A 24,026-nucleotide genomic window follows, 5' to 3' on the forward strand; every position below is an offset into this window, starting at 1 on the left:
TTTTGTCCATCATTGCTCATTTTGCTGCTATGTTTTTGTTTGTTGCAGTCTCATGGGATTCATTCAGAACTTGTTTTGTCGGCACACGTGCATCCTGCTAACTTGATTCCGCCGTTCAGCTAGGGAAAACTGTCCTTTAGTTCCTTTTTATTCTCAGAGGAAACATTATCTCAGTGACAGCGTCAAAGTATAAAGCAAACAAAAGCAAACATCTGAGTCAACGGTCCGGGAATGCCACTGCGGCTCTGGTATGCGTGGTATGGTCACTACAAGCAGAATTGGGAGCAGCAGGTACTGTATATGGTCACATTGGGCCCGATTGAATGATTGACAGGCAGATGCATGGCTCAGTTGGTTGACAAGGGATTCCTTAGTGCTGTGTGTAATGTTGTTGTTTTTTCCCAATTATATTGTTTAATTTGTCTGATATAAAGTAATACCATATAAACAGGTGCCACTCAATTTGTTAAAATATCTTTTTTTTATTTTAGTCATTGTATACAAAAAGTGAAATTCATAAGACCCACTACACACGGAGTCAAATGTTTCATAATGCTTTTGTCATTTTGATGATTGCAGCTAATCACAAAAAATGTGGAAATTAAGCCTGAATTAAGCTTGAAAGTATTTTCCTGTTTATTTACTAAACCTGTAAAAAAAAAGTTTTACATATTCATAATGTATTCCTTAAAGGAATAAATTTTTATATGACATTGTAATTTATTGAGATGCAATCCAATGCCAATAAATATTTAAATATATGAAATAATAGAAATGACCTATGGATAATTGTATTTTAGTTCCTCAGAACAATTTGTTTAAAATACTGCATTTCACGAATCAACGACTAAGTAAACAAACTAATCCAATCATTTAACAAGTATTTGTATCCGTGTCGCTTGCACTTTATAAACACTCTGGCCATTCCTCGGCAGCTAGTAATTGGCAACATGACAGGACCATGATAGATCTGAGCTCGATACACTCAGCGCCGTACCTCACCTCATTGTACGCGTGGGAGGGAAAGTGTATTTGCTTTCTGTTTCGGATTTTTTGTACAAGTGAGCCTCCCCCAAATTTGTCTCATAAAAGTCATGAAGTGGATTCTTGCTTGCCCAAACAGAGGACAGGGCTTACTGTGGAGACTGAGCAGGGGGGAAACAGGTGTTGGTTGCTAAATGTGCTTTGAGTGAGCAGAGGAATGACAGCTATGTACTGGCCTCTGCGGTTACTGGAACATTAGCCGGAGTGGAGCTGACAGCAATAACCTACTGAATGGAATGGACTCCCCCCCCCCCCACAATTGGAAAAGCATTGGTGGCTTTGCAGACATAGATGAAGTTTGACTATTATTTACAAAACCGACTCTTGGTTTATTCTGGTGTCTTTATTCTGTGTCTCTATTCTTCCTAGTTTACAAATACTTTTCATCTGTGATTTATTTGAAAATGTATTTATTTCAAATTCTGAGAGGCAAGGTTCAAGGCCTTAAGAGAATTGGTTGTTGTTCTCGGAAGCAAGAATGATTTGTGGCGAACATGGTGCCAACCTGGAAAAAAAAGTTTAAACTGAAAAAACACGTACGAGTGAGACATATTTTAGTTATCATTAACTCAGGTACTATTATAAAAATATATTAGTACAGAAGTAGTATTTAAAAAAAACGTGGAAAAAAACTTAAATGAGTCCTTTACAGGAAGCAACTAGCTAGCTAGCTAATTGTTACATCACAATCGCGCCCAAGTTCAAACCGAGGTGCTCAAGTTCTGACACAGTTGAGTAGGCTACAACATAATTCTCAGAATCTGCAAATTTTCAGCAATTGTCTTCAAACATGTATAATATATTTAGAAATCTTTTGACTTCACTTAAGAGTGGTTAAATACAGACAGTGACTACTGTGAGTATCTTCTCCTTCTTTGTGTGTGGCCAAGCAAAGGAATGCAGCCTGTCTGGTGTTCTGTCTGGCGGATGTTCAGTCTGTGTAGTTTAACAACCATAAATATTTATTTTCTACTTTGGTGCAACTATGAACTGAATTTTAGTCGAAAAGGTGTGACATGCTCAAGATTGACATAGGAGGGGCGGAGCCAACAGTGGATCGATAACATACATCCTCGGTTTGGCCCCTCCCACCAGAGTATCCATCGAATATTATTATTTTGAGCCAATATTTCATGTGAGTGTGTTTGTTGTTGTTTGTCATTAATCATTTTTAAGGGGCAGCAAGATCAGTAATCCCTATCTGAACTCAATAAGGTTTGAAATGGGGATCAGCAAAAAAATAGTCCAATCTAATTGTTTTTCCAATTCTTTAAAGCCAATACAATTATGCTCTGGTGGATTGAAACTTATTGGATACAAAAGAAGCAATTTTTGCAAGAAGCAGATGAGGTAAAGACCCAGATGGGTTTTTTGTGTATGTCCAATGACACATACTTTTTAGTAGCAAGTACATTTACTCTCATTTCTATTTGTAATTAGTTGTAAATTGGTTCTTCTCTTGTATTTCTTAGTATTGTCTGTGAATTGAAATACTATACATATCATTCTCAAACTAAATTTATGAATAATTACTTGAATTTTTGAGACTCCAGAATTGTTTTTTGTGAACTTTGTCGTTCTGCCTGCAATGGAAGTGCCTGGAGTGATTCTCCGAGGGTGCCAGTGGGATGTCTGTTAGCACATAAGTGCTAAATGCTAATGCTAATTAGGAGTTCTGCAAGAAAAGACACTCTGCGTTGCAAAATCTTCCTAAATGCCACCATACTTTTTAAAAATGGTATGGTTTTTTTTCTACATTGCCCTGTTAATTTAATTTATTTCAATATAGCGTAGGATTTTCTCAGAATTGTTTGTCTGCTGAGCAAATGTTCCATGATGGCTAAACTGTGGTTTATAAAAAAGAGGGTACAAATTATTTGTTTAACCTTCAAAACCAATTGCACAAACTGAACGAGCATGGCATTTTGTTCTTTGTTCAAATTGAATTGGTTGAGCACTCTTTATTTTCCTGTTCAGGGTCATGCATCTTCATTGTCAAGACTGGATGAAAAAAAAAAATTTCAAATTATAAGCAATTCTTTGAACATCATTCTCGAAGCATGCTCCACTTGAGATTTCTTGCTTGATGCGTGATTAGTTCTGGAACTGCTGCTGGCTAATAAACAGAACCACATAAAAGAGAAGTTTGAGCTGGAATGTCTTTGCGGTACTACTGTTGGGAATACTGTCTGGCTGCACTGTATACATAAAATGTTATTTAACTAAAGAAACTTGCCAGGAATCTACTCCAAGATGAGCATTTCACAAAATTAACTCTTTGAATTAAAAACATTTTTATTGTATTTCTCCTGTTTGTATTTTGCCAAGTCTATTATTAGTAGTATTATAGAAAAAAACAAACGTGCTCACTTTGACTGTCTGTCAGCCGTGTCCAGTAAACTTCCTGTCCAGACAAGACAAATGCATTCTTGCTGTTTGTCGACTGTCTGTGCGTGTGATTTAAAGTGCATGTTTTTGTCAGGGAAAAAAAAAAAAAAACGGTTATGGTATCTTATAATAACTATTTATGGAATGCAAACTATTTCCTCTAGCAACAATTCAGTGGTGAAACCTTCGAAGTCTTCGGTTTTAGCATTTTTACACATCAATTTGGTTTATGGGCTCAGTTTTTTGTGGATGTGAATTTATCGAATTTCTGTTAATATAAAACAGCTTCGTTTGCAAATAGAACATCATAATTTATTATTTACATTCAAACATACAGTATCAAAATATTCAACACACAATCCCTTGAGGCAAAATTTTAAAGGTAGCATTCAGGCACAGATGTCATCCAGCAAAAAAAAAAAAAAAAAAAAGCACACTTTGAAAGGCAAAACTGTACACATTTGGTATATGGGTCAATATCACTATAAGGTGACTTTGAAATGATTCATTGCCAAACTCCTAAACTAAAAATGAACGACAAGCAGACAATGTAAATATAAACTGCATTTTAGCTAATGTGAGCAATTTATAAGCACATGATGAAACTTCACATAGCAACCTGATTTTTTTAGCAAACTGGCTATGTACTATCTGACAAATATATTTTCTGAAAGGTAGTTATATCAATTGATATTCCACCATGACAGAGTAGACATGCGAAGCTCAACAACATCCAACTACATAATGTGATCGAAATTAGGAATCAGTGGAACTATTTACCTGATAATTATCCACCATTTCGGCCTCAACTGAAGAAAGACGACAGGATGGACAGCAATTTCAGGGACAAAGTGTTCAATATGAAAATGGAAAATCAAAATTACTGATGATTTTAAGAGATTTATCATTGTTTTGGTATTTGTGCAAATGTTTAGCCGTGTATTTTAAGACTGGTGGGGGGGAAAAAAGTACGATATAATGATATTGACCCATTGCTCTTGAAACAGAACTGCTTAAACACATAGAATGAATAAGTTCATCTCCACCATAAGTTATGTAGATAAGGCAGGAACAGTAGTAGAAGAGTCCATCCATATTGTTCATTGTCGTATTGGTTTTGCAACCACCTATTGATGGTGCCGCTTAGTCCTTCTTAAATGCACGTCAGCACTTAGAACCAAAATGATGACTTTGCTTTGGTCTGCTCATGAGCTGCAGAGAGACAATAAAACATTGTTATTCCCACTTCGCGTACTTATACACTTGATTGGATTCTTGTGACCGAACCAACCTGAATCATACAACTCCAAGGATCCATGGAGAGTTGAAGGTGTCCAGGGAATAGATGAAGCCGTGATTGGGCTGCAGCTACTGGGGTCCATTTCTGTCTTTGCGCTCTCGCTGAGCGGGGAACTCCCTGCGCTGGCTGTAGACTGACTTTGGTTTCTCACACCAGGCAGCAGAAGAGGACTAAACCTGGACTCGAGCGCCGCACCGGGACTCGGGTACGAATGCAACATAGGCCGGTGGTGATGGCGAGTATGGATGTGAGTGCGGTGGTGTGGATGGTAGACATCGTGAACGTTTGGGTAGCTACTTGTGCTTTGGGGGTTAAGGCTGTAGGTCCAGCTGTCTGTGAGGCTAGCTAGCGGTTGGAGGCCAGCCTGGGAGAGCACGTGACCAGCCCATAGACCGCCGTCAGCCGGGTTGAGGGAAATTGGACTTGGGGAGAAGTCTGACAATGAGACAGAAGGAAGGCAGGTGGTAGAAGGGGATGGATAGGCGCTGCTCCATGTTGGACTGTTCTGAAGTGACTCACCATCTAAAACAAAAATGTGAATCAGTCAAAGAATGAAAGTCATTTTTCGAGGAACTATCCCAGTGCCTCTGTTTACCTTTCCATGATCCGTTTGAGGCAGACGTCTGAATCATCCGACTCGCCTTGGGCTCCCTGTTAAGTCCGGCCGACTGACTGAGTGCCCGAGAGAAATGTTCGTCCACCACATCACTGATGTCGCCTTGGAAGTAGGTGAACAATATACAGCGGGAGTTTAAGTACTCCGCACCTGCTGGTTGACTTCCGTCTTTAACCTCCAAGTCGTGTAATGATAAACATCCAGATTGGGTTCCGGGGGCCGGGCGAAGACACGGATCTCTGGTTGGTATTCCTCGTCCTCCGCCTTGCTGCTGGCCTGAACAGTTGTGCATCTTAGTTTGAGAGCTCAGCTTCCTCTGGAAGGAGAATCAAAAAAGCATGGAATGAAAAGGGAGGTCATTTCAAATACAGGATTTATTTTTCTGTGTTTTTAAAATCAAGTCAAGTAATAGAATTGATTCAACAACATTTCTGATAACGCCTTTCTGATGAAAGTCTCACCTGTTGTTGTTGCTGCTGCTGCTGCTGCTGTTGGCAATGATGATTGTAATATGTCGACTTGTAGGCTTCTGCAGGGAGGAGGTGTGCTCCATAGCTTTGGTGGTACATCACATCCAGGCAGCTCATAGCTAGAGAGCAAAACGGAGATCACTGGACTATCACGGGCTTCAGGCTGGTTGCGTCCCCTCGCTCTTCCGAACCTCCATATATTGGCAAACACATACAATGGCCATGCCGTCCTGCTTGAATGCTGACAATGCGCCTCCAGCTGTGCACCACCCGGGGCCACAAAGTCCACCAAAAACTTGTGACACTCGAGCCCAGTGAAAAACTCCTGTCAAGACTTCAGCTCTCTTCTGATTGGCTGTCCTCTCTCTCTCTCTCTCTCTCTCTCTCTCTCTCTCTCTCTCTCTCTCTCTCTCTCTCTCTCTCTCTCGCTCTCTCTCTCTCTCGCTCTCTCTCTCACTCTCTCTCTCTCTCTCTCACGCCCCCATTTGGAAAGGGTTTGGTCTGGACACACTTGCTACGTATGTACTAAATACATACACCCTTGGTTTACGTGACCTCCAAAATTCTATTACACCTGTTTGTTTACATAACACTTCAACAATTTAATGGTTAGCTTTTTATTATCCTGGTTTTTATAGTGCTACTTAACTGCAGCTCCTCGCATAAAATGTAATATTAGAAATGACTCAAGATGGCCCAGAGATTAGCGAATGTAAATGGTTCCATAGCAATATGCTAGTTATATTTTTGTGGCTTCATTCATGCTGTGTATCATTCTGATGATTCCACACATTCTGGAAGGGTAAAGCAAGGCTGCGTGTGGTCTGGAAAGAGTATGAGGAAAGAGAAGAAAGAGTATGAGGGCATCTTGTGGAGAAAGTGTTGATGGCAGGTCAGTGCGTTCACTGTACAGAAGACAAAGTCCCATTTAATGCAAGTTAAAATGGTATTCATGAATTTTGAACACAGTCAACTTTTATTTCCAAGAGTGTGTGCACAATTGTGTAAAGGTTTTGAAAATATTTTTTATTTTTTTTGTTTTATTTTATTCTATGTTTATTTTTTATTCATGTGTTGATTTATTTGTTTATTTATTTTATTTATTTATTTAGGTTTTTTATGTCATGTGCATCTGCTTGTTCCATTGTGGTTGGACAAATAAGCAAATGAAATAAAACCACCTTCAAGAGTGAAAAGAAGGTTTTTAACAACACACACACACAGACACAGACACACACACACACACACACATGCATGGAGGCAATACTATTTACACCTGTTTACTATTCATCATTGCACCAATATATACCAGTGAGACATAAATAAGACAACAGGCTAATTTATTATTATTCCCCGGATCAGGCCCAGCTCGCTGTCATTGTTGAGTTTCACATTCGAGTCGCCGGGACTGATGAGACCCGAGGGAGCCCGACAAATGGTTAACGCTTCCGTCACTTTCCGCCATCTTTCTTTCACTTTGATCTCACAGTGGGAGTGCACATTATTCAGGCGATGTCTCCTGCTGTGATTAGACTTCACGAAAATAGGCCATCAGTTTAAGACAATTCTGTAGACAATTTGAATCCGTTCAAACACATTTCATTGGATTGGACACAAGCTAGCAGAAATAAAATAATTTTAAAAATATTTTTTGTAAAGATAGGCCAACATAAATAATGTTAATGCTTCTCTCCATGTTGCCTTACACTCAGTGTGGAAGTGGGGCAGTAGAGCACACCAAGCGCCTTCGGGACACACACACTTGGATATATTGTCGCGCACACACACTTTTGCACACTTGAGAGTGTACATTACAGCAGCACAGACACACATGAATTGCTTGTGTCAGACACTCGACCTCGGGGGTTTTCCACCAAACATCTGGAGCCGCTCGTGCCGCCTCTCCACTTTGCCTTAATGAGGCACACTGATGATTATTAGAAGATGTTTTGAAGGGGAAGGGGAAGAAAACGACAGAAATTACTATGAAGTTTTGGAATTGTTTGCTTTTTCCGATCCTAAGCCCTAAAGGAATAACGGAAGAACCTTTGGTGCTTTGGATCTAAAGACGATTTTACGAGCGAGACGCATTTCAGAAGCACATTCTGTTGTGATGATGTTTTGAGTTTGGAGATGTCCTTGAAGCAGTATGAGCTGCAAAAAAAAAAAAAAATACTGACTGAAGGAGCTGTAAGGTGCAAAGAGAGAGTCAGTTTTGTGGCTAATTAAGATGTTTAATTAAAAATCTATCCTCCAGTCTTGATGAAGCAGGTGTGAGATGATGCTGACTGCTTGTATATGAAAATGCAGAATCAGGAATATCTTAGCTAGAATCGTTATCATTCTTTCCCTGGATAGACTATTTTTTTCTTCAAGTCCATGGTATGGCTTTTAATTCCTCATTATCATTCTAAAAGACCTTCTAACAGGATAAACAGCACCATTATGTGTCAACAACTTGCTTATTCGTGTCAAAATCAACGAAATTAGCTTATTTGCAATGTGGTCGCAGTTTAATGAGAAACAGACTCATTTGATCATTAATGGAAATTGAGTCTTTCTTTGTGTACAACACAAACGCCATGCTTCCCTGTTTTCATTATCTCACTCTTTAATAATGTCATTAATGGAAATCTCTTGAATGGTAATGAGAGTTTTGATTGCAAAGACAACAAAGGGCGCCGGGCCCGGCCGCCATTGTGAACGTGAGTGCTCTGAAGAAAGTGAGTTGAAGATATTGGATATTCCCTCAGAGTCTCAATGCTAACCTTGCTTTAAAAGCACATAATTACTTAGTCCATCCTCCACTTTTGCCGCTCATTCTGCATGTGTGAAGATAATGAAGCCGCCCTGGCTGCTGGCTAAAAGTTAATGAGATGATGAAGACTCAAATGCAGGGGTCATTTTCACCGAGGGGAATTCATCCAATGACAGATACGGGCTTGGAGTTAAATACGGGTTTGACATGCATTTAATGTAAAAATTCGCACTGCATTCGGAAAACAAAATAAATAAATTTGTGTATCGGATATGCATGAAATTAAAGCATAAAAAAAAATACCTCTGCAATTTACTTGCAGACAAAAGTCACTCCTGTGGGAAAAAGACACAAAGGGGACTATATTTTATATTATAACTATATTTTTTACATTTTAAAACCACGACACCAATTTTGTGTTTGACTAATGATATCAAGCATTTAATGTATTAACACCCTCCAACTACTGTAAACCTTCACCTTCATTTGGAGAGTGTCCTCTGTTGCCCTTCCAATCATAATGACTTAAATTCCCTTATGCTGATGCGGCGTCTGAGTCGAACTCCTGCTGGGACCACCAGCCTAACATCTCCAGCCTGGCTTGTGGATGAAGATGGCTGCTCATAGCCTTAGGAGAGATGCTTTTAATGCATGTCCACACACAGATTGGCCTCCTTGGGCAAAATGGACCTGTGGATAAAAGGCAACATCATTGGAGCTTGTGACATCCAAAATTGGCGCCAGCAGCATGTTGGCGGCGTGACCTTACTCGCAAAACCATCTGCTTGTCGAGTGCGTGTGTGGTCCAAGTGCACCTGCGCAATATTTCTGGGCTTGCGAGTCGGGGGGGATGATGATGATGATGATGAGCGAGCACTCCAGGGGGGGGGGAATAATCTCTTATTACCCACAATTCCCCGATGTTGTTTTGTGGCAGGAGTCGTCCCACGAGTGGAGTCACTCGCTCGATTTATTGCCCTCCCTGTAGCCTTCGCCATCTTCTCGCTGATCACTCCTTTTGGCCGCCTGCTGGGTTCCAGATGTCCCAAGAATCGAGTCTATGAGTCGCAGTTCTTGTTTCAATCAGTCCCCCCCACATGTTCTTCAATTAGCCCTCCCTTTTTATGTGACATTCCATTGTGGTCCAACTCACATTTATTTAATTTCTACCTCATGTTGTCTGTTTGAGATCTTTGTTGGATTCATCCATCAGACAGCAGCAAAATCCCCAGCCTCCCCCTCGTTGCTCCGTTTTGCATACAGACATATTTCAGACTTGTTACATGGCAGGGACACGGGAATGCTTCAAAAAAATAGACATAGATGAGGTCTTATTATACAACAAGTTGGGATTTATGTCTGTCGATATCCACCCCGAGGCCCCCTGAGAAAGTATATAGTTGAAATTCCATTGCATGACAACACAGATATAAAAGGAATGTTTTGTTGTTTTAGTCAGATGGTCACAATATTAGGCACACCTACAATGCAATGAAATCAAATCAGTGTTGTATTTTTCTGTTGTTGTATTTTGTTTGTATTACTTTATTTTGTAACATTAGACATTGCAATTAAACCACAATTAAAAATATTATTTTAACTCATTCACTGCCATCCCAGTTAAAATGAATATTTGAAGTCATTGGCAGTGAATGAGTTAATCAGAATTTATATTTTTTTATATTTTTATTTTTTTTGCAGGATTGTAGGGGGATGGCACATATCGCAATAACATTTTACACTGCCAGCTCAATCTGGATTTTTTTTTCCTTTTTTCTCTTTTCCCTTGATGTTCTATAAACGACACAGTCACAAAACGAGGAAAAACAATGTCAAACCACTACAAAGAATTTTTGAGGGGTTTTTTGTGGACTCCTAGGTTTCACTTGCATAAATCACCACCCATCGCTCTCATCAGTGGTCCATAAGTTGGTTTATCTGGACAGGAAAGGGGAAAACACAGTTGTTATCAGCCTACAGCAACGTCACGGATGTCAAGTGAGGGGATTCAAGCGATTTGTTCAATAATACCTTAAAGCTGAATAGCTCGGTGCATTTTATGGCTGCGACTCCCGCGGATTGTTCAGGGTAGGGTTTCTCATTTCACACATGAAAGTCTCTCCACTCTCTGTGTGGTGCTTTTTAACATTACATTTTGCCTGAGGCTAAATGTTAGACAGGAGAAGTGGAGGAAGAAAGTGATACTAGATAAGAGTTGATAGAGGCAAATTGGGAATAAAGCTATTGTAGCGATAGAAGATAATAAAAGAGATTAAACTATTTCTTTGTTTTTCCGTCAAAGCGCGTCCTCACAGTGCCCTGATGGGGACCAATTTTCATTTTCAAGGACATTAAAATATAATGGAACCTCCAAAGTTGAACATGTTTGTTCAGTAATGCTGGTTGACTTCCAAGTTCATAATATTTCAAAACAATTAATGCATTATATTTGTTCAAATTCCAAATAGATGTGTCGTGGAATTTTTATTCACTGTGCAGGCAAAGTTTAAGTGACATTTCAACAAAAATAAAGATAAATTAACCACTTTGCGATAAACTAAGATAAGGTAAGACCATTTATTTATTTATTTATTTATTTATTTAGAAGCCATTGCTGATTCTTAACTGAAATTATATAGACAGAACTGGAAGATATTATGATTTTTGCCATTATTGATATGACCAAAAAAAAAAAAAAAAGATTTTGCATATGACAAATTCAGAGTTTGTATACCTGAAGGAGTCCTAAATGCTCGGGGCCAGATTTCTCACCACTGAGGCCCGATGATGATGAGCCCTATTTAGTGGAGGGGTGGGGTGGGGGTCCCCGTAGTCCTCAAGTGATTAGTGGCAAACATCTTCCCTAATAACCTTAACAAGAACTACGCCTCAGGACGACATGCCTCTGCACATCTCTCCTCGGAGATAGAAGAGCTGTGGGCTATGCACCCTCCCCTCCTCCTCCCTTCCAAAGTCACCTCTTCCCTTCTCTTCTCTCCTCCAGCCACAATTGGGCATCTCCCACCATGTCTGCCACCCACGGCACTAACACCGGCACACACATGCACTAAATTGGGTTGGTTATGGTTCATGAGTCCCACCTCGCCCCATAAAGTTCCCCTCAGCATCAATATGAAATAAGACAATATGAATACACAATAGAAGGGAAGGGAAGCCCCCCCGTCCCTTGGGATGATGAGTTATGGAAGGAATTTGAGAGAACATGCTTTGATACTGTGAGGAGTTGTGGAGATTTTTTTTTTTATTGCTTTTTGCTGCTGTTGTTTTTAGTTCACCAGCAGCAACTCTGTTGTTGTTGTCTTAAAACCAGTTCCATTTTTGTCATGACTCATGCATCATGCACATTTAAATGAAGTAAAGAAAAACAAGGTACTGAAAAGTCCAATCTTTTAGAATTAAATGCAAATTGCATCCTGTAAGTGATGTATAATATTGAGTTGTTGAACCAACCATTTGTATGACAAACTTTAAGAGTTTTTTTCTGAGACTATGGAAGAGTTTAAAGGATAAAAATAGAAATTTAAGCCTTGGATCTCAAGACATTGTCCAGACCACTGAGCTAAATCTTGAAGCTCAGATTAGCATCCTTGGCAAGCAAAATGAGGCACCAGACATTTCTTTTGTGTGTGTAAAAGAGCAGTTGGTTGCTTCATTACTTTGGTCCTGATGTTGTATTCATTTTGTTATTCATTAGAGATTAATGTTGGTTGTAATTGTAAAATTAAATTTCTGACGTTGTCAATCAAAACGGAGATTTATTTTCTTTGTAAAGTCATATTTTATGTTTTTGAGGTCTTTAATTTGGATGCTGCCTTCATGACATGATGTAATCCAGGAAATATTGTTTTATTAGTATTTTTTGTGTGTTTTTGTAAGGTTTACGCTGATTTGCTTGAAACGACATCTCTCTTTTGCACCTATGAGTCTGTTCATATAATCAAACAGACACGATTTAATCATTTTTATGAAAACAAGAAGGGGTCTATTTTTTTTCTATTTTCAGACTATTTTTCATGTTTCACGAGTACACGTGAAGGCAGCACGAGGAGCGTTTTCATGACGTCACACAAGGCGGTCGAGCCAGTCAGTCAGCTGAGAGAGGAACAACCCGACAACAGAAAGTCAACCAGGAAGACGCCGACGCTGCTAAACTAACCTACCGGTCGATCGCTCCATCAAACACCGTACTGAGTTACGCCCGGAGTCGTTTTAGTTTGTCTCTATAACCTTCATATTTTATATAACAGTCTGTATAAAGGCAGAACGATGGCTTCCCTTTTCAAGAAGAAGAAGACTGTCGACGGTAAGTTTGTTTTGGGGCACAAGCTAAGCTAAGTTGTGTTGTTAGCCCGAGACTGTATCAGTGTTGCGTCCATACCTCATAAGTTCGGCTTCCACTTGAACCCGTTTGACTTGTTTCAGATGTTCCATGAGTCACTGGACTCATTGTCACTCTCAGCATTGTATCAGTAGTTTCCATGAAATTTACATTTGGAAGATAATAATGGTCGTGCAGAAATAGCTACGAATGTCATTTTAGGGTGTATTTAAATTTTAGGGTGTATTTAAAAAGCCTGAAAAATGTCAAAATGTACTATTCAATGTAAACTATGAATAAATTGGTCTTCTCGCGATTTGTAAATAGAACACCGTTTGGTTAACCTTACAACTTTCACATTAATGTTTCACTTGAAATTATATTAAACAGATGTTTGTTAGTCGGTCGATATCGATCGATGTTGACCGATATCAATCAATCTATCTGACGTCTGCTATTATGAATATATTTTAGTCTGTACAGCGTTGAAAAAATAGCTCAGTTGATTATATATAGAGTTGTCAAAATTCTGAGTGGTCTCTCAATTTCCAAAGTATTTTCCTCAGGCTGATAATCAAGCATGACAAGGTCAAAAGGCAGCCACTATCAAAAATAATTAATAATTCAATCCATAGTTAATTGTGATTATGTAGAGGGAAAGATGAGGATGGCAGAACAAATGGCATATACATCTTGATGTACACTGTACTAGATCTTTTTGTTGAAAAAAAAAAAAGGGAGAAAAACACAAAATTGCATGTTAAGGCGACCGACCTTCTCCTCATCCTAATTTCACTCATCCACATTTGGTTCTTACCATCGTCTTGGTGTTAGCAAGCCAATATCGCATCTTCTGAGATTCCACTTGGGCAAAATCCACCAAGTGTTCCTTACTTGCTCTTGTCTCGCATCAATTTTATTTAGCCTTGGGTTGAAATTGCATTGTGGTTATTAGGTGATTGGAAAAATAAAGGTTGGGGGGGTTGATCACTTGTATTTGTCGGACGATATCCCTCCCACTCGAATACGTACTCGCTGCGTCACTTTGTACGTATTCACGTTTGGCTCTCACAAGTGGTCCAACGCGACGTGACGTGGATCCATCGAATCCAAGAGAACTTTGTGTTCCATAAAACGGATTTCTTGTCGCTTCTGGAAATCCCCCTCCCCTTTTTCTCACATAGGAGCTCGTCGAAGTCTCTACTCTACCCATCCTACATTTTTCCTTTTTTTCTTCCGATGATTTAAAGGAGCGTAACAGAAACAACTCTTGTAGAACATGGATGTATATTTAAAAATATTTTTTATTTTAGGGATGTGAATACATTTACTTTTCATTTATAGATTTTTTTTTTACTGTATTGTATCTATTTTGGACATTTATTTGTATTGAATTTTTTTTTTTTTTTTTAGGAAATGAATAAATAGAAAAATATTTATATTTGTACTGAGGTTTTAAGTGCGTGTTAGCGCACGCTATTGGCTTGCTTACTCAAATCGTGTGTTGATTTATGCTCATGCATTATCGCACATGATACCACTTAGCGATAGCGTGGGAGTCAGAAAGCTGACTAAGTAGCAATATGAGCTGTCTGGCGCGTGGTGGGAAGCACGGACACGCTGCTCACTATTAAAATAACTTCAATTTTTTTTTTTCTGTCTTCCCTAAGATGTCATCAAGGAACAGTCGAGAGAGTTACGCGGCACCCAGAGACAGATCACAAGAGACAGAACAGCTCTGGAGAGGCAAGAGAAGCAATTGGTGAGACTCCAACATGCACAAAAATAGGGAGCTTGATTTTTTCTTTTTGCAATTATTCCGACATCTTGCATCAAATCCTACCATGACCCCCTTCCTTACTTTCTAGACATGCAGGGACATTTTCCACTGCAGGGATTATGTCTGTCAGACTAATGGATCTCAATTAATAGACATGATGGATCTGCCACGGTGGCTTTGCCACAGGCAAAACATGCAACCGGTTCTCTTCATCTCATATCCACATTCGTGTGTTTGCACAAAAAACACACAAGGTTTCTTCTCGCTGCCAGATGAAAGAAACAAATCGCATAGTCTCGCCTCTGTTGTATTAAGTAATATCATACGGGACATAATTACCTCCTCCGGGGAGGACAAGGTTTTAATTTCACATTTGCGCTAATTATGGGAGTTTTTGAACCTCAGTGGCATGTTCCGAATAGGAGAAACTTGGTGCTAAGAGGTGGATATGACCTACATTTGCAGTTTAGCCCGGAGTACTTGCATACTCTTGCACTTTCTTCAGCAAAAAAGTTCAAATTGCAAAATCTATTTCCCCCCTGAATGGAATAACATTTTTAATTTAAGTTTTTCCTGTAGGTGGAGCCCACTAAATCAGGCTGTTGTAGAAAATGTATTTATATTATATTATATTATATTATATTATATTATATTATATTATATTATATTATATTATATTATATTATATTATATTATATTATATTATATTATATTACGTTACGTTATGTTACGTTATATTATATTATATTATATTATATTATATTATATTATATTATATTATATTATATTATATTATATTATTTTATATTATATTATATTATATTATATTAAAAAAGGAAGAATAGATGTGAAATAATTTATGGTTTTACTTCATATCATTTTCAGTTTTGGTTCAGTTTATCTTAAAGGTTGTCCTGCATAAGCTTGAGCAAATTGACCGTGGCAGCAAGACATTGTCCAGCCGCTCTTCAGGCATCTGTCTCCCTTTCAGCCTGACAGTTGTTGGCCAAGCCTCCGCGACATTTCCATTCACTACAACTGTATTTGTTTGAAATGGATGCTGCAGAGCAGACATTACGATAATCACCGTCTGCCTCTGTACTCCTCACTCCAAATTTTATTTTTGCACAGCAGGTCTGACACTAATGCAGCACATAGTGTGGTGCCCGGGTGAGCCAAGTTCTAGTCATGAATAATTAATTATTTCCGATAAAGATGCTTACAGCGCGCACACATGAAATAAACAAGGATGTTCAGAGGCTCGGCTTGCTTCCTCTTAACCCGGAGCTTCTCTGTTGTCTCCTGGGAAGTGTACACCCACAAGCTCCATGCCTGTGGGCGGTAACGTATATTCAGATGTTTACCAAAGCTAAAAGCCTGCATTTGCTTGCCACTGAATGTGGCCTCAACCATATTGGCTTTGGTTCTAATGTCTATATTTGTACACAGAGTGATTCTCTTGGGAGCTCTGTGGGTATCTTTGTTGGTTTATCAATTCTTGGTCGTGTGGAAATGGACTTCAGGTTGATGAATTGCTTGCATTGGAGATGGATGATTGTTACTACAAGATGATGACTGGCGACATTTTCCGCTTCAATTCTCCAGGAAGCAGAGATTAAAAAAATGGCCAAGAGTGGCAACCGGGAGGCACTTAAAATCCTTGCTAAGCAGTTGGTCCAGCTGAGGAAACAGAAGAACCGCACGTACGCTGTCAGCTCCAAAGTCACCTCCATGAATACGCAGACCAAGCTCATGAACTCCCAAATGAAGATGGCCGGGGCCATGTCTTCCACCGCAAAGGTATTCTCCTCAACATGACACCTTAGAAATCATATCAAAGTGTGAATTCTGTGAAGCCGAATCGCAGCTTTGCCAATGAAGCGCGAAGGAAACAAAAAGCCCAGAAGCCATTCGCTCATTTCCAAGTCAAACCATTGTAAACACACAGGTCAGCTATAATTAAGCCCTCCAATTAATGAGGCGTGATCGTGAATTGGTTGAGTGTTTGCATCAAGTGGAGTTAGTTAGTCACCAGCACTGGATTTGCGACGCCACACATTTTGAACTAAAAGGCCATTGTGAATAATATCTGCAGACAATGCAAGCCATCAACAAAAAGATGGATCCTCAGAAGACGATGCAGATGATGCAAGATTTCCAAAAGGAGAACATGAAGATGGACATGACGGAGGAGATGAGTAAGGGCAATGCACACATGGGAAAAATATTAAACACAGGGGGCTGAAATTCAAATGCTGCCCGCTTGAGCACAAAAAAAATGTGCTTGCATTCCCCAAATTACAAACTGTGAGTAAAATTCATTGTCTCAACTAAAAGACGTCATTGTCCACGTCCTTCTCGTTTTAGTAAACGATACCTTGGATGACTTCTTGGATGAGTCTGGAGATGAAGAGGAATCTCAGGACATTGTCAACCAAGTTCTGGATGAGATCGGTATTGAGATCTCAGGAAAGGTAAGCAGCTCCAGAGTGAGCGTCTTAGTGGCTGTCCAAAGTGATATTTCACTCAAGCAAATTTTGATACAGTTAAATGATGGGACTGTGTAACAAAGACATCCTTTTATCTGACCTTTTTTTGCCCATAGATTCAAATGTGATGTTAAACTGGGGAATTTTTGAGATTCCAAATAATGAAATATTAAAAATAGCTACTGCATGGTGGAGCTGAGCCATGCGTCGGGCTCCCTCCAGCGGTTGTAAAAGGTATTGCAGCTCCTTAGCCATTATTGTGCAATAAGCAGGAGCACAGCTGTAGACCGGGAGGGGACATGAATTTCCCAAGCTGCCTCAGAATTGTTAAGTAGATAAGAAATCATGACATGTCGTTAATTGCACCCGCCGGACAGGAAAAGCTGCCAGTAAGCATGTTTTCAGTTTCTGTGTCTCCATTTGTGTGTGCGCAGATGGTCCGAGCTCCGACTGCAGGAAAGAACACCCCCGGTGCCGCCGCCGCCGCCTCGTCCAAACAACCTACCATGTCTGACGATGAAATCGAGAGACAGCTCCGCGCCCTCGGCGTGGACTAACAGCTTCTGATCTCTTTCATACGGCGACTGGCGCACTGACTTTGACACAGGTTAAATGGTTACACACACACTGACACGCATCGACAGACATTTCACCGTCTTGTCGATTGCTCTACTTCTGCTCAAATATTTATTACGACATTAGAGAGGTGGCTGAACGATCTGCGCTCGACTGGAAAAAAGCCGGATGCCACCTGCACTCTTGTTTACAGTGCAGCTCGTTTTCTTCGGAAGGGCTGCAGCGCATACTTATGCAAATCCTCTTCTATCTTTGCTGAAACTTGACTCTATACAAAATCATTCAATACATATGTCTTTGCTTCCAATTAGTCGTATTCCTTTTTTGGGAGTGTAAAATGCACACAATGAGTGAAGCCTCACAGGTTGAAACCTCAGCTTCATATTAAAGTAATTGGTGAATCAACTCTGTACAGATTGTGACACTTCTGACTACTGGTACGAACTGAAGATGTTGCTGTAGAGCATTCCATGCTAATTGAGGAGTTTTTTTTAGGAGGGGGAGGTTCTCTTGGTTGGTCTTTATCTTCTTGTATAAATCACACAAGTTCTTCAGGGATTGCAGGTTGCCGCCTGTCCTGCCATCTCGCTTCCCTTTTAGCTGCTGTGCTGTTATGCATTTTCATTGTTTTTTTTTTGTTTTTTTTGACGAGCTGCCTGTTGTCCAAAACACACACACACACACTGCAAAGAGATTGTCACTGTGATAACAGAGGTGTTCCTGCTCATTCTGATCTTCGAGTGACCAGGAGGAACACGGAAACATTTCTCTTCTCTTAGGGCATTTTTTTGCTTTGTTACGTTTCCCTAGATTTTTTTTTTTGCATGTATCTCACATGCACAACAAACTAGTTTAATAATTCAGTCATACATTTATAAACATCTTTGAACTTTCGATTGCTTGGGAGGTTGTTTTATTTTGTGTGTATGTGCACTTGTTTCCTTAATTACTGGACTGTGTAAATGGGATTTTATAAGTAATAAAATTTCTTCTGGTACAATTTTTTGGTGCTTTGCTTTGAGGGATAAAATAGAAATATGGGGTTAGCTTTATGTATTGTGTAGCTCAGGCCTGCATGCATCTCTTTTACGTTCATATCAACATTTGTGTTTGTGTTTTTTTTTTGTGCGTGTTCGCTTCGCTTGAGTTCAATATGGTATTTTCGTCAAACGCGCATGCGCATGAGGTAAAATTCCACAAAGCAGGAGGGGCAAACCAATTAGTGTCAATTTCGCTCAAAATGGCAGGGGGAAAATCACAGCTAAACGAAAACAAGAAGATGAACACAGGAGGTTTTTAACAGTGGGAAAGTTTTTAAAAAAAATGTTGAACGTAATGGCAAGCCATTCTGCCTGATATGTCAGACGTCAATAGCGCATTTGAAACCTTCAAATCTTCAGCGCCACTTCAGCTCACTCCATGCTAACACCGATAACGATTTTCCAAAAGGGACTGAATTTTGAGAGACAGTGCACGCAATGTTCATCGTTGAAAATGACTGGCCTGTGGTCTTAGTACTGTAGGAGTCAATAAATTTGACTGAGCAGAGGTGTGTGTGGAAGTGGAAGGGATGGGCTGATGTGTGCCCATGTGTATGATTTGGCTCTTTGTAAAGTTCTAAAGTTTTGGGGTTGTGACAGGTTTATTCCTTATAAACTGTATCCACATCCGCTTTCAGAAGAAAAGACAATAATTACAGTATGATTCTAATTATTGTAAGACAGCCGAAAAATAAAATTGTTACTCATGCAGTGACAACTGTATAACGGCAGGGGACGGAGTTGTCCCATTTAGCTGGATTTAACGTGAACGTATTTTAAACATGTGTGACCTGACTTCACATCAGTTCCGTAAAATAACTGTAAGTTTGGTAAATATCCTCTGGCTGTAATTATGAATTACAATGTATGACTTCACCAATTTGACACCAAAGCTAATTTTTTAGGTCCTTTTATTGTTTCCTGTCAGGCACAAGTTTGCAGTACAGCAACTTGTGGAGTTAACACACTCCAATGACCTTAAATATACTAAACAATATCATATATTACATCTGAATATAAATAATGTGCAGTACAACTACTGTAAGTCTAATTAGGGAAATAAAAATTGCACCTCAACTCGCAAACAAATAGTAAGACAATGTGAATTACAATTCTTGATGCTATAAGAATGAGATTTTTTTTCCTTTCTCTTTTCTGTTGAGCCACCCACACCTTTTGTGCTAAAACAACAACAAAAAACATTAATTTTGCTTGGTTACAGGCAAAACACACTCAATATAAAGCAAAATATTATGAGTTCATCCATGATTTATATCATCGACCGATGTGTTTTACTCATCTGGCCTAAGCAGTTTGTACTCAATTTGGCCAAGCAGGAGCTGAGGCTGGTTTTGACTCGTTTCTCCCTCTGGCGCCTGTTACAGAACCACACTCGGACCACTTCCTTCTCCAGGTGAAGGCCTTTAGCTATCCGGGCTATTTCCTGGGAAGATGGTTTACTTTTTTCCACAAAGCTGTGCTCGAGAGCCTCCTTAGCTCCCAGGCTGAATTGAGGAGCAAGCAGAGAATAAAAAACCTTAATAGCTGCAGTGACAAGGCAGATTAAAAAGAAAATACCTGATAGTTGTTCTCCTTTTCCTCTTTCGCTCATTCATTCCAATTTTATCATTGTTCAGAGCTGAAAGGAGATGTGAGAGGAAGGTGAATTAGAGACTTCAAAGATGGGAGAAATTGGCGACTGGTTCACCTCGAGCGAGCTCAGCTTCATCCAACCATTTGGCAAGAATGGCCTTCAGTTTGCAGGCGTTCTTGAAGCTCAGCTGCAGATTTTCAAAGCGGCAGATTGTGGTCTGACTGAATTCTGAACCGTGCACGGCGGCGAGTGCCTCGCCCACGTTGGTTTGAGTGTAGCCTAGTTAAAGGAAGCAATCTTAAAACAACACTAAGTCATAGAACACAAACGGTGCAGCAACATGTAGACAGACAACAGCAATACTGCTCTCCGGTTTCTTACCAATGAAAATATTACTGCAGCTTACTAAGTCACTTACAGTAGTTGTAAAAGTCTTCTTTGTGTCTGTGTGTGGCTTGAATATATTAATGGCAAGTTACAAACGTAGTAAATGAAAGTGGGCGTGGCATTTCCATCCCAATTCTCACCAAGTTTGATCCTCCTTATCTTAAAGTCATTGGCAAACATCTCCAGCTCTTGTATCTGGGGGGAGTCCATAGCGGGGGTGTCTTCCAGCTCCCGGATGCTCTTCTTCTGGATGTTAACTTTCATCTCGCCCACAGCGGGGCCCCCAGGGGCCTCATCAGTTAGAAGGAGAGCCGAGGGCAGCGATGAGAAACCGTGACTTAATGCGCAGGAGCTGCCGCTTAAACCGGGATCTGGAAACTTGTACAAGCATGGTGTCAGTGAACCTGGACGGAAGGACATGAGAAGTGTGGAAATTTCTGTTAGTCACCAGAACATTAAATGAAGAGTAGAGACTTTAGATGGGTTCTAAAATTGTTGCATCATCAACGTCGTCCCGTTTATAACGCAGTGAATCAAATTATACTATTCCGTCAATCGGTCAATGATAACATGTCGACCATCTAAAATCTGAAGATGACGGCATGGGCACCCCTCAAAGGTAATCAATATTACCAAGCAACGGTGGCGTTCGATCAATATTGCATCAGTGACGGCATCAACATTTTTCTCGTCTTATCCATTTGACAGCCTCCAGAAAGCCCCTGGGCTCAAACTAACAACCGTTGCATTTTTCAAGTCATGTCAGACACTTGGAAATCAGGACTACTTCCTCCATCTCTTGCTGTGTCCATCTTGTAGTATGTGGACAGAATGATGAAATATTGCTTGAGCAAACTGTTTGATGCAAGATATTGAGATGCTGAAATGAAACTATAGAAATGTATCCTTAATATGTAACTTAGCTAGCTAACTAGCTAGCTTGCTCGCTATGGCAATGTTTCTCATTCATTTTCTAATCTATGGTTAAAAACGGACCAAACATTTTGTTCTTTTGGTCATAATATATAAAGCAGGATTCTAAATACGCACATCCATGTTTTCCCGAGTGAGCTAAATCTCAAAATTTATGTTGCAGCTCAACTTTTCTCTTGTTTCCATCAACTCCCAAAGGAGCTCTTCTCTTCTTGAAGCCTAACACTCCACCTCCAATTTTTGAAGCCTTTTTGAGTTTGAAAAAAGTAAAGTGCGCTTTACTGATACTTGCTGGGAGGAATGTGAAAATAAAAAGTTGTTGTCGACTGTATGCGCTGCTTGGAACATTAGTCAAGGACATTGGGTAAAAGAAAAATTGAAATTATGTAATATGGCTAAAGTAGCCTTCGTGTTGTTGGTGTTTCATCAAAGCCGCAGCAAAAAATGTTTCCTTTATGTTAGCCAAAACTTTTTAAGTGTGTTGTTAGAAAAGTCTATAATGGACAAGGAATTGAACAATTGTATTTTCAATCTGCCAAGTTAATATTAATTGCGCAGTTTATTGTTGATTTCAAGAGTTGTAAACTCCAAATCGGGCAAAATGAGGAAGTTTCATTTTTGTTGAAATGATGGAACTGTGTGATTACCTTGCAGCGAGTTTGCAGCGCTCACCATGTTAGGCGGGGGTACGCCACACGTTTGCAGGATACAAGTCTGAGAAATACTCGCCGAAAGCATCTCCTGAGCTGTTATGCAAGAAAGGCACCTTCAGTCACATGTCAATCATAACTGAGATGACACAGTGAGAGGTACGCAAAACACAGATGAAAGAAAAACTGAGCATAATGGCAGCCTGCCTACCTGCCATGATGCCATAGGTGGCTTGCTGGTTGCTGTAATGACATGGTGTGACCGGGTAATGGAGGCTTGGGGGGCTGTTGCCCAGGGGGTTTGCCAAGGAGCTTGCGGAGAGCTGCATTTGAGAACGCTTGGACGGTTGACCCAGGGACAGCCCGGATGACACTACAAAATAATCGACATTAGTACCGAGGAATTATCATTATTTTTTGTATTTAAAAAAACTCACTAAAATTCAAAAATCAAATTATTCTTATTAAATTATTCATCACTTTATTGGCTTTTTTTATGCATACAGTGTTTAAAAATGAAGAAAATATTCTCATTGTGAAAGCAATAACACATCTGAACTAGCTTGATCAGATGCCTGTTTTGACATTATCTCCATTTCAGCCTTTATGTCAGAGCACGTAATTATGTACTAGAAGAAATGTGCCAGCCATTAATGTAGTAAATAAATGATGTTAGTAATCCAGATGGAGGCCCACTTACCTGCAGAGACCATGCTGTGGCCGTGGGAGGTGCTTGGCAGGCAGTCCCCGGCTGAGCTGTGGTGCATGAAAATTGGCAAAGGAGAATCTCCTGCCAGAGGCGAGAAAGCATCACCACCAAATATCTGAGACGCCATTCGGCCTCTTTGCGTCGTCTGATACGGTCCACTTTGCTTAAGTCATCACCCCCTTTATTAATTCATTTTCACTCACAGCATTTTTCAACCCTCAACCTTTTTCAGGGTTCCTCACTTCTGTCGCGGGCTGCATCAAAATTAAAGCTGAGCTTGTCTTTTCTCGATCCCATCACCGGGTAAGTGAGCGTCTGTCACCCCCTGGAGACTTTGCATCCTCCTCCAGGTATTTATACACCCCCCCAGGAGCTTCCACTAGTCCTCACTCCACCCCAGGAGGCCCCTTCTTTCACATCAACCAGCAGCTACCAATCCCATGCCACCTCTGTTATTGTGTTTTTCCGTACCTGCCTTTGTGTTATCCGGTCTCCAAATCCAGGATTAAGATACAGAGCGGTGTAGAAACCCGATCTCGCTCGACCCTCGCTTTCTAGCCACCAGTGCTGCGTCCCACCTCTGATTAAAGGGTTCGTCTGTTGTGCCGTAGGGCGGCGGTGTCCAAAATAACAAATACCTGCTTTGATTTGAATTTCGTGATTTTTTTTTTTTTTTTTGGTTGGGGTGTTTTGTGAGATTTTTTCGGATTGCATAAAACATGCCTTGGGTCAATCAAGGTTGGGAAACATTTTAATAACAATTTACAATTTTAAAAAGTGAAGCACTGTTGAAGGAATTATTGTTTCCAATGCTCCACTCCACAAAGCCATTCGCTCGATATCCCCTCAGTTGAAGATGTCACAACTCGAGCTCTTCATCTCCTTCCTAACTTAGCAGAATGCCTCAGTGGTGTTTGGCCTGCCCCCCCCTGACAAGTGTCTGATGTTTTGAC

The 24,026-nt window shown here is 40.1% G+C and overlaps 3 protein-coding genes and 1 long non-coding RNA gene across 5 annotated transcripts; 1 reads left to right on the forward strand and 3 right to left on the reverse strand.

Annotated features, from left to right (window-relative positions):
• Positions 1-3,722: 3,722 nt before the first annotated feature.
• Positions 3,723-6,125, reverse strand: vgll3 (vestigial-like family member 3). Its single transcript, XM_088383080.1, has 4 exons — positions 5,810-6,125; positions 5,328-5,664; positions 4,724-5,254; positions 3,723-4,644 (listed from the first exon to the last, which is right to left on the reverse strand). The coding sequence occupies exons 1-4, from the start codon at positions 5,933-5,935 to the stop codon at positions 4,604-4,606; spliced, it is 1,035 nt and encodes a 344-aa protein (XP_088239206.1). The 5' UTR covers positions 5,936-6,125; the 3' UTR covers positions 3,723-4,603.
• Positions 6,126-8,411: 2,286 nt separating this feature from the next.
• On the reverse strand, positions 8,412-13,881 carry LOC148394444 (uncharacterized). Of its 2 annotated transcripts, XR_015859983.1 has the most exons (3): positions 13,733-13,881; positions 9,346-13,629; positions 8,412-9,266 (listed from the first exon to the last, which is right to left on the reverse strand). It is a non-coding gene; the product is annotated as an uncharacterized LOC148394444 (long non-coding RNA). The 2 variants fall into 2 exon arrangements; XR_015859982.1 differs by having other exon boundaries at positions 9,346-13,881.
• Positions 12,683-18,760, forward strand: chmp2ba (charged multivesicular body protein 2Ba). Its single transcript, XM_088383559.1, has 6 exons — positions 12,683-12,900; positions 14,586-14,677; positions 16,301-16,495; positions 16,791-16,893; positions 17,063-17,169; positions 17,619-18,760. The coding sequence occupies exons 1-6, from the start codon at positions 12,864-12,866 to the stop codon at positions 17,739-17,741; spliced, it is 657 nt and encodes a 218-aa protein (XP_088239685.1). The 5' UTR covers positions 12,683-12,863; the 3' UTR covers positions 17,742-18,760.
• Positions 18,761-19,694: 934 nt separating this feature from the next.
• pou1f1 (POU class 1 homeobox 1) lies at positions 19,695-23,385 on the reverse strand. Its single transcript, XM_088383038.1, has 7 exons — positions 23,065-23,385; positions 22,576-22,737; positions 22,362-22,460; positions 20,922-21,185; positions 20,509-20,673; positions 20,379-20,439; positions 19,695-20,305 (listed from the first exon to the last, which is right to left on the reverse strand). Exons 1-7 carry the CDS (start codon positions 23,198-23,200, stop codon positions 20,071-20,073), a joined length of 1,122 nt encoding a protein of 373 aa, XP_088239164.1. The 5' UTR covers positions 23,201-23,385; the 3' UTR covers positions 19,695-20,070.
• Between the last annotated feature and the right edge of the window lie 641 nt (positions 23,386-24,026).

The sequence above is a fragment of the Syngnathus floridae genome, chromosome 8, assembly GCF_059516105.1.
Source record: "Syngnathus floridae isolate MCC-2025c chromosome 8, RoL_Sflo_1.0, whole genome shotgun sequence".
Lineage (NCBI taxonomy): Eukaryota > Metazoa > Chordata > Actinopteri > Syngnathiformes > Syngnathidae > Syngnathus > Syngnathus floridae.

Coding starts and splice junctions, on each gene's coding strand:
- vgll3 (XM_088383080.1), bottom strand. CDS start 5,935: ATGAGCTGCCTGGATGTGATGTACCACCAAAGCTATGGAGCACACCTC. Junction 5,665..5,809: donor AGCAGCAGCAACAACAACAG/GTGAGACTTTCA, acceptor TTCTCCTTCCAG/AGGAAGCTGAGCTCTCAAAC. Junction 5,255..5,327: donor CTCAAACGGATCATGGAAAG/GTAAACAGAGGC, acceptor TTTTTGTTTTAG/ATGGTGAGTCACTTCAGAAC.
- chmp2ba (XM_088383559.1), top strand. CDS start 12,864: ATGGCTTCCCTTTTCAAGAAGAAGAAGACTGTCGACG. Junction 14,678..16,300: donor AGAGGCAAGAGAAGCAATTG/GTGAGACTCCAA, acceptor TCAATTCTCCAG/GAAGCAGAGATTAAAAAAAT. Junction 16,496..16,790: donor CCATGTCTTCCACCGCAAAG/GTATTCTCCTCA, acceptor TAATATCTGCAG/ACAATGCAAGCCATCAACAA.
- pou1f1 (XM_088383038.1), bottom strand. CDS start 23,200: ATGGCGTCTCAGATATTTGGTGGTGATGCTTTCTCGCCTCTGGCAGGA. Junction 22,738..23,064: donor CCACAGCATGGTCTCTGCAG/GTAAGTGGGCCT, acceptor ATTATTTTGTAG/TGTCATCCGGGCTGTCCCTG. Junction 20,674..20,921: donor GATAAGGAGGATCAAACTTG/GTGAGAATTGGG, acceptor TCCTTTAACTAG/GCTACACTCAAACCAACGTG.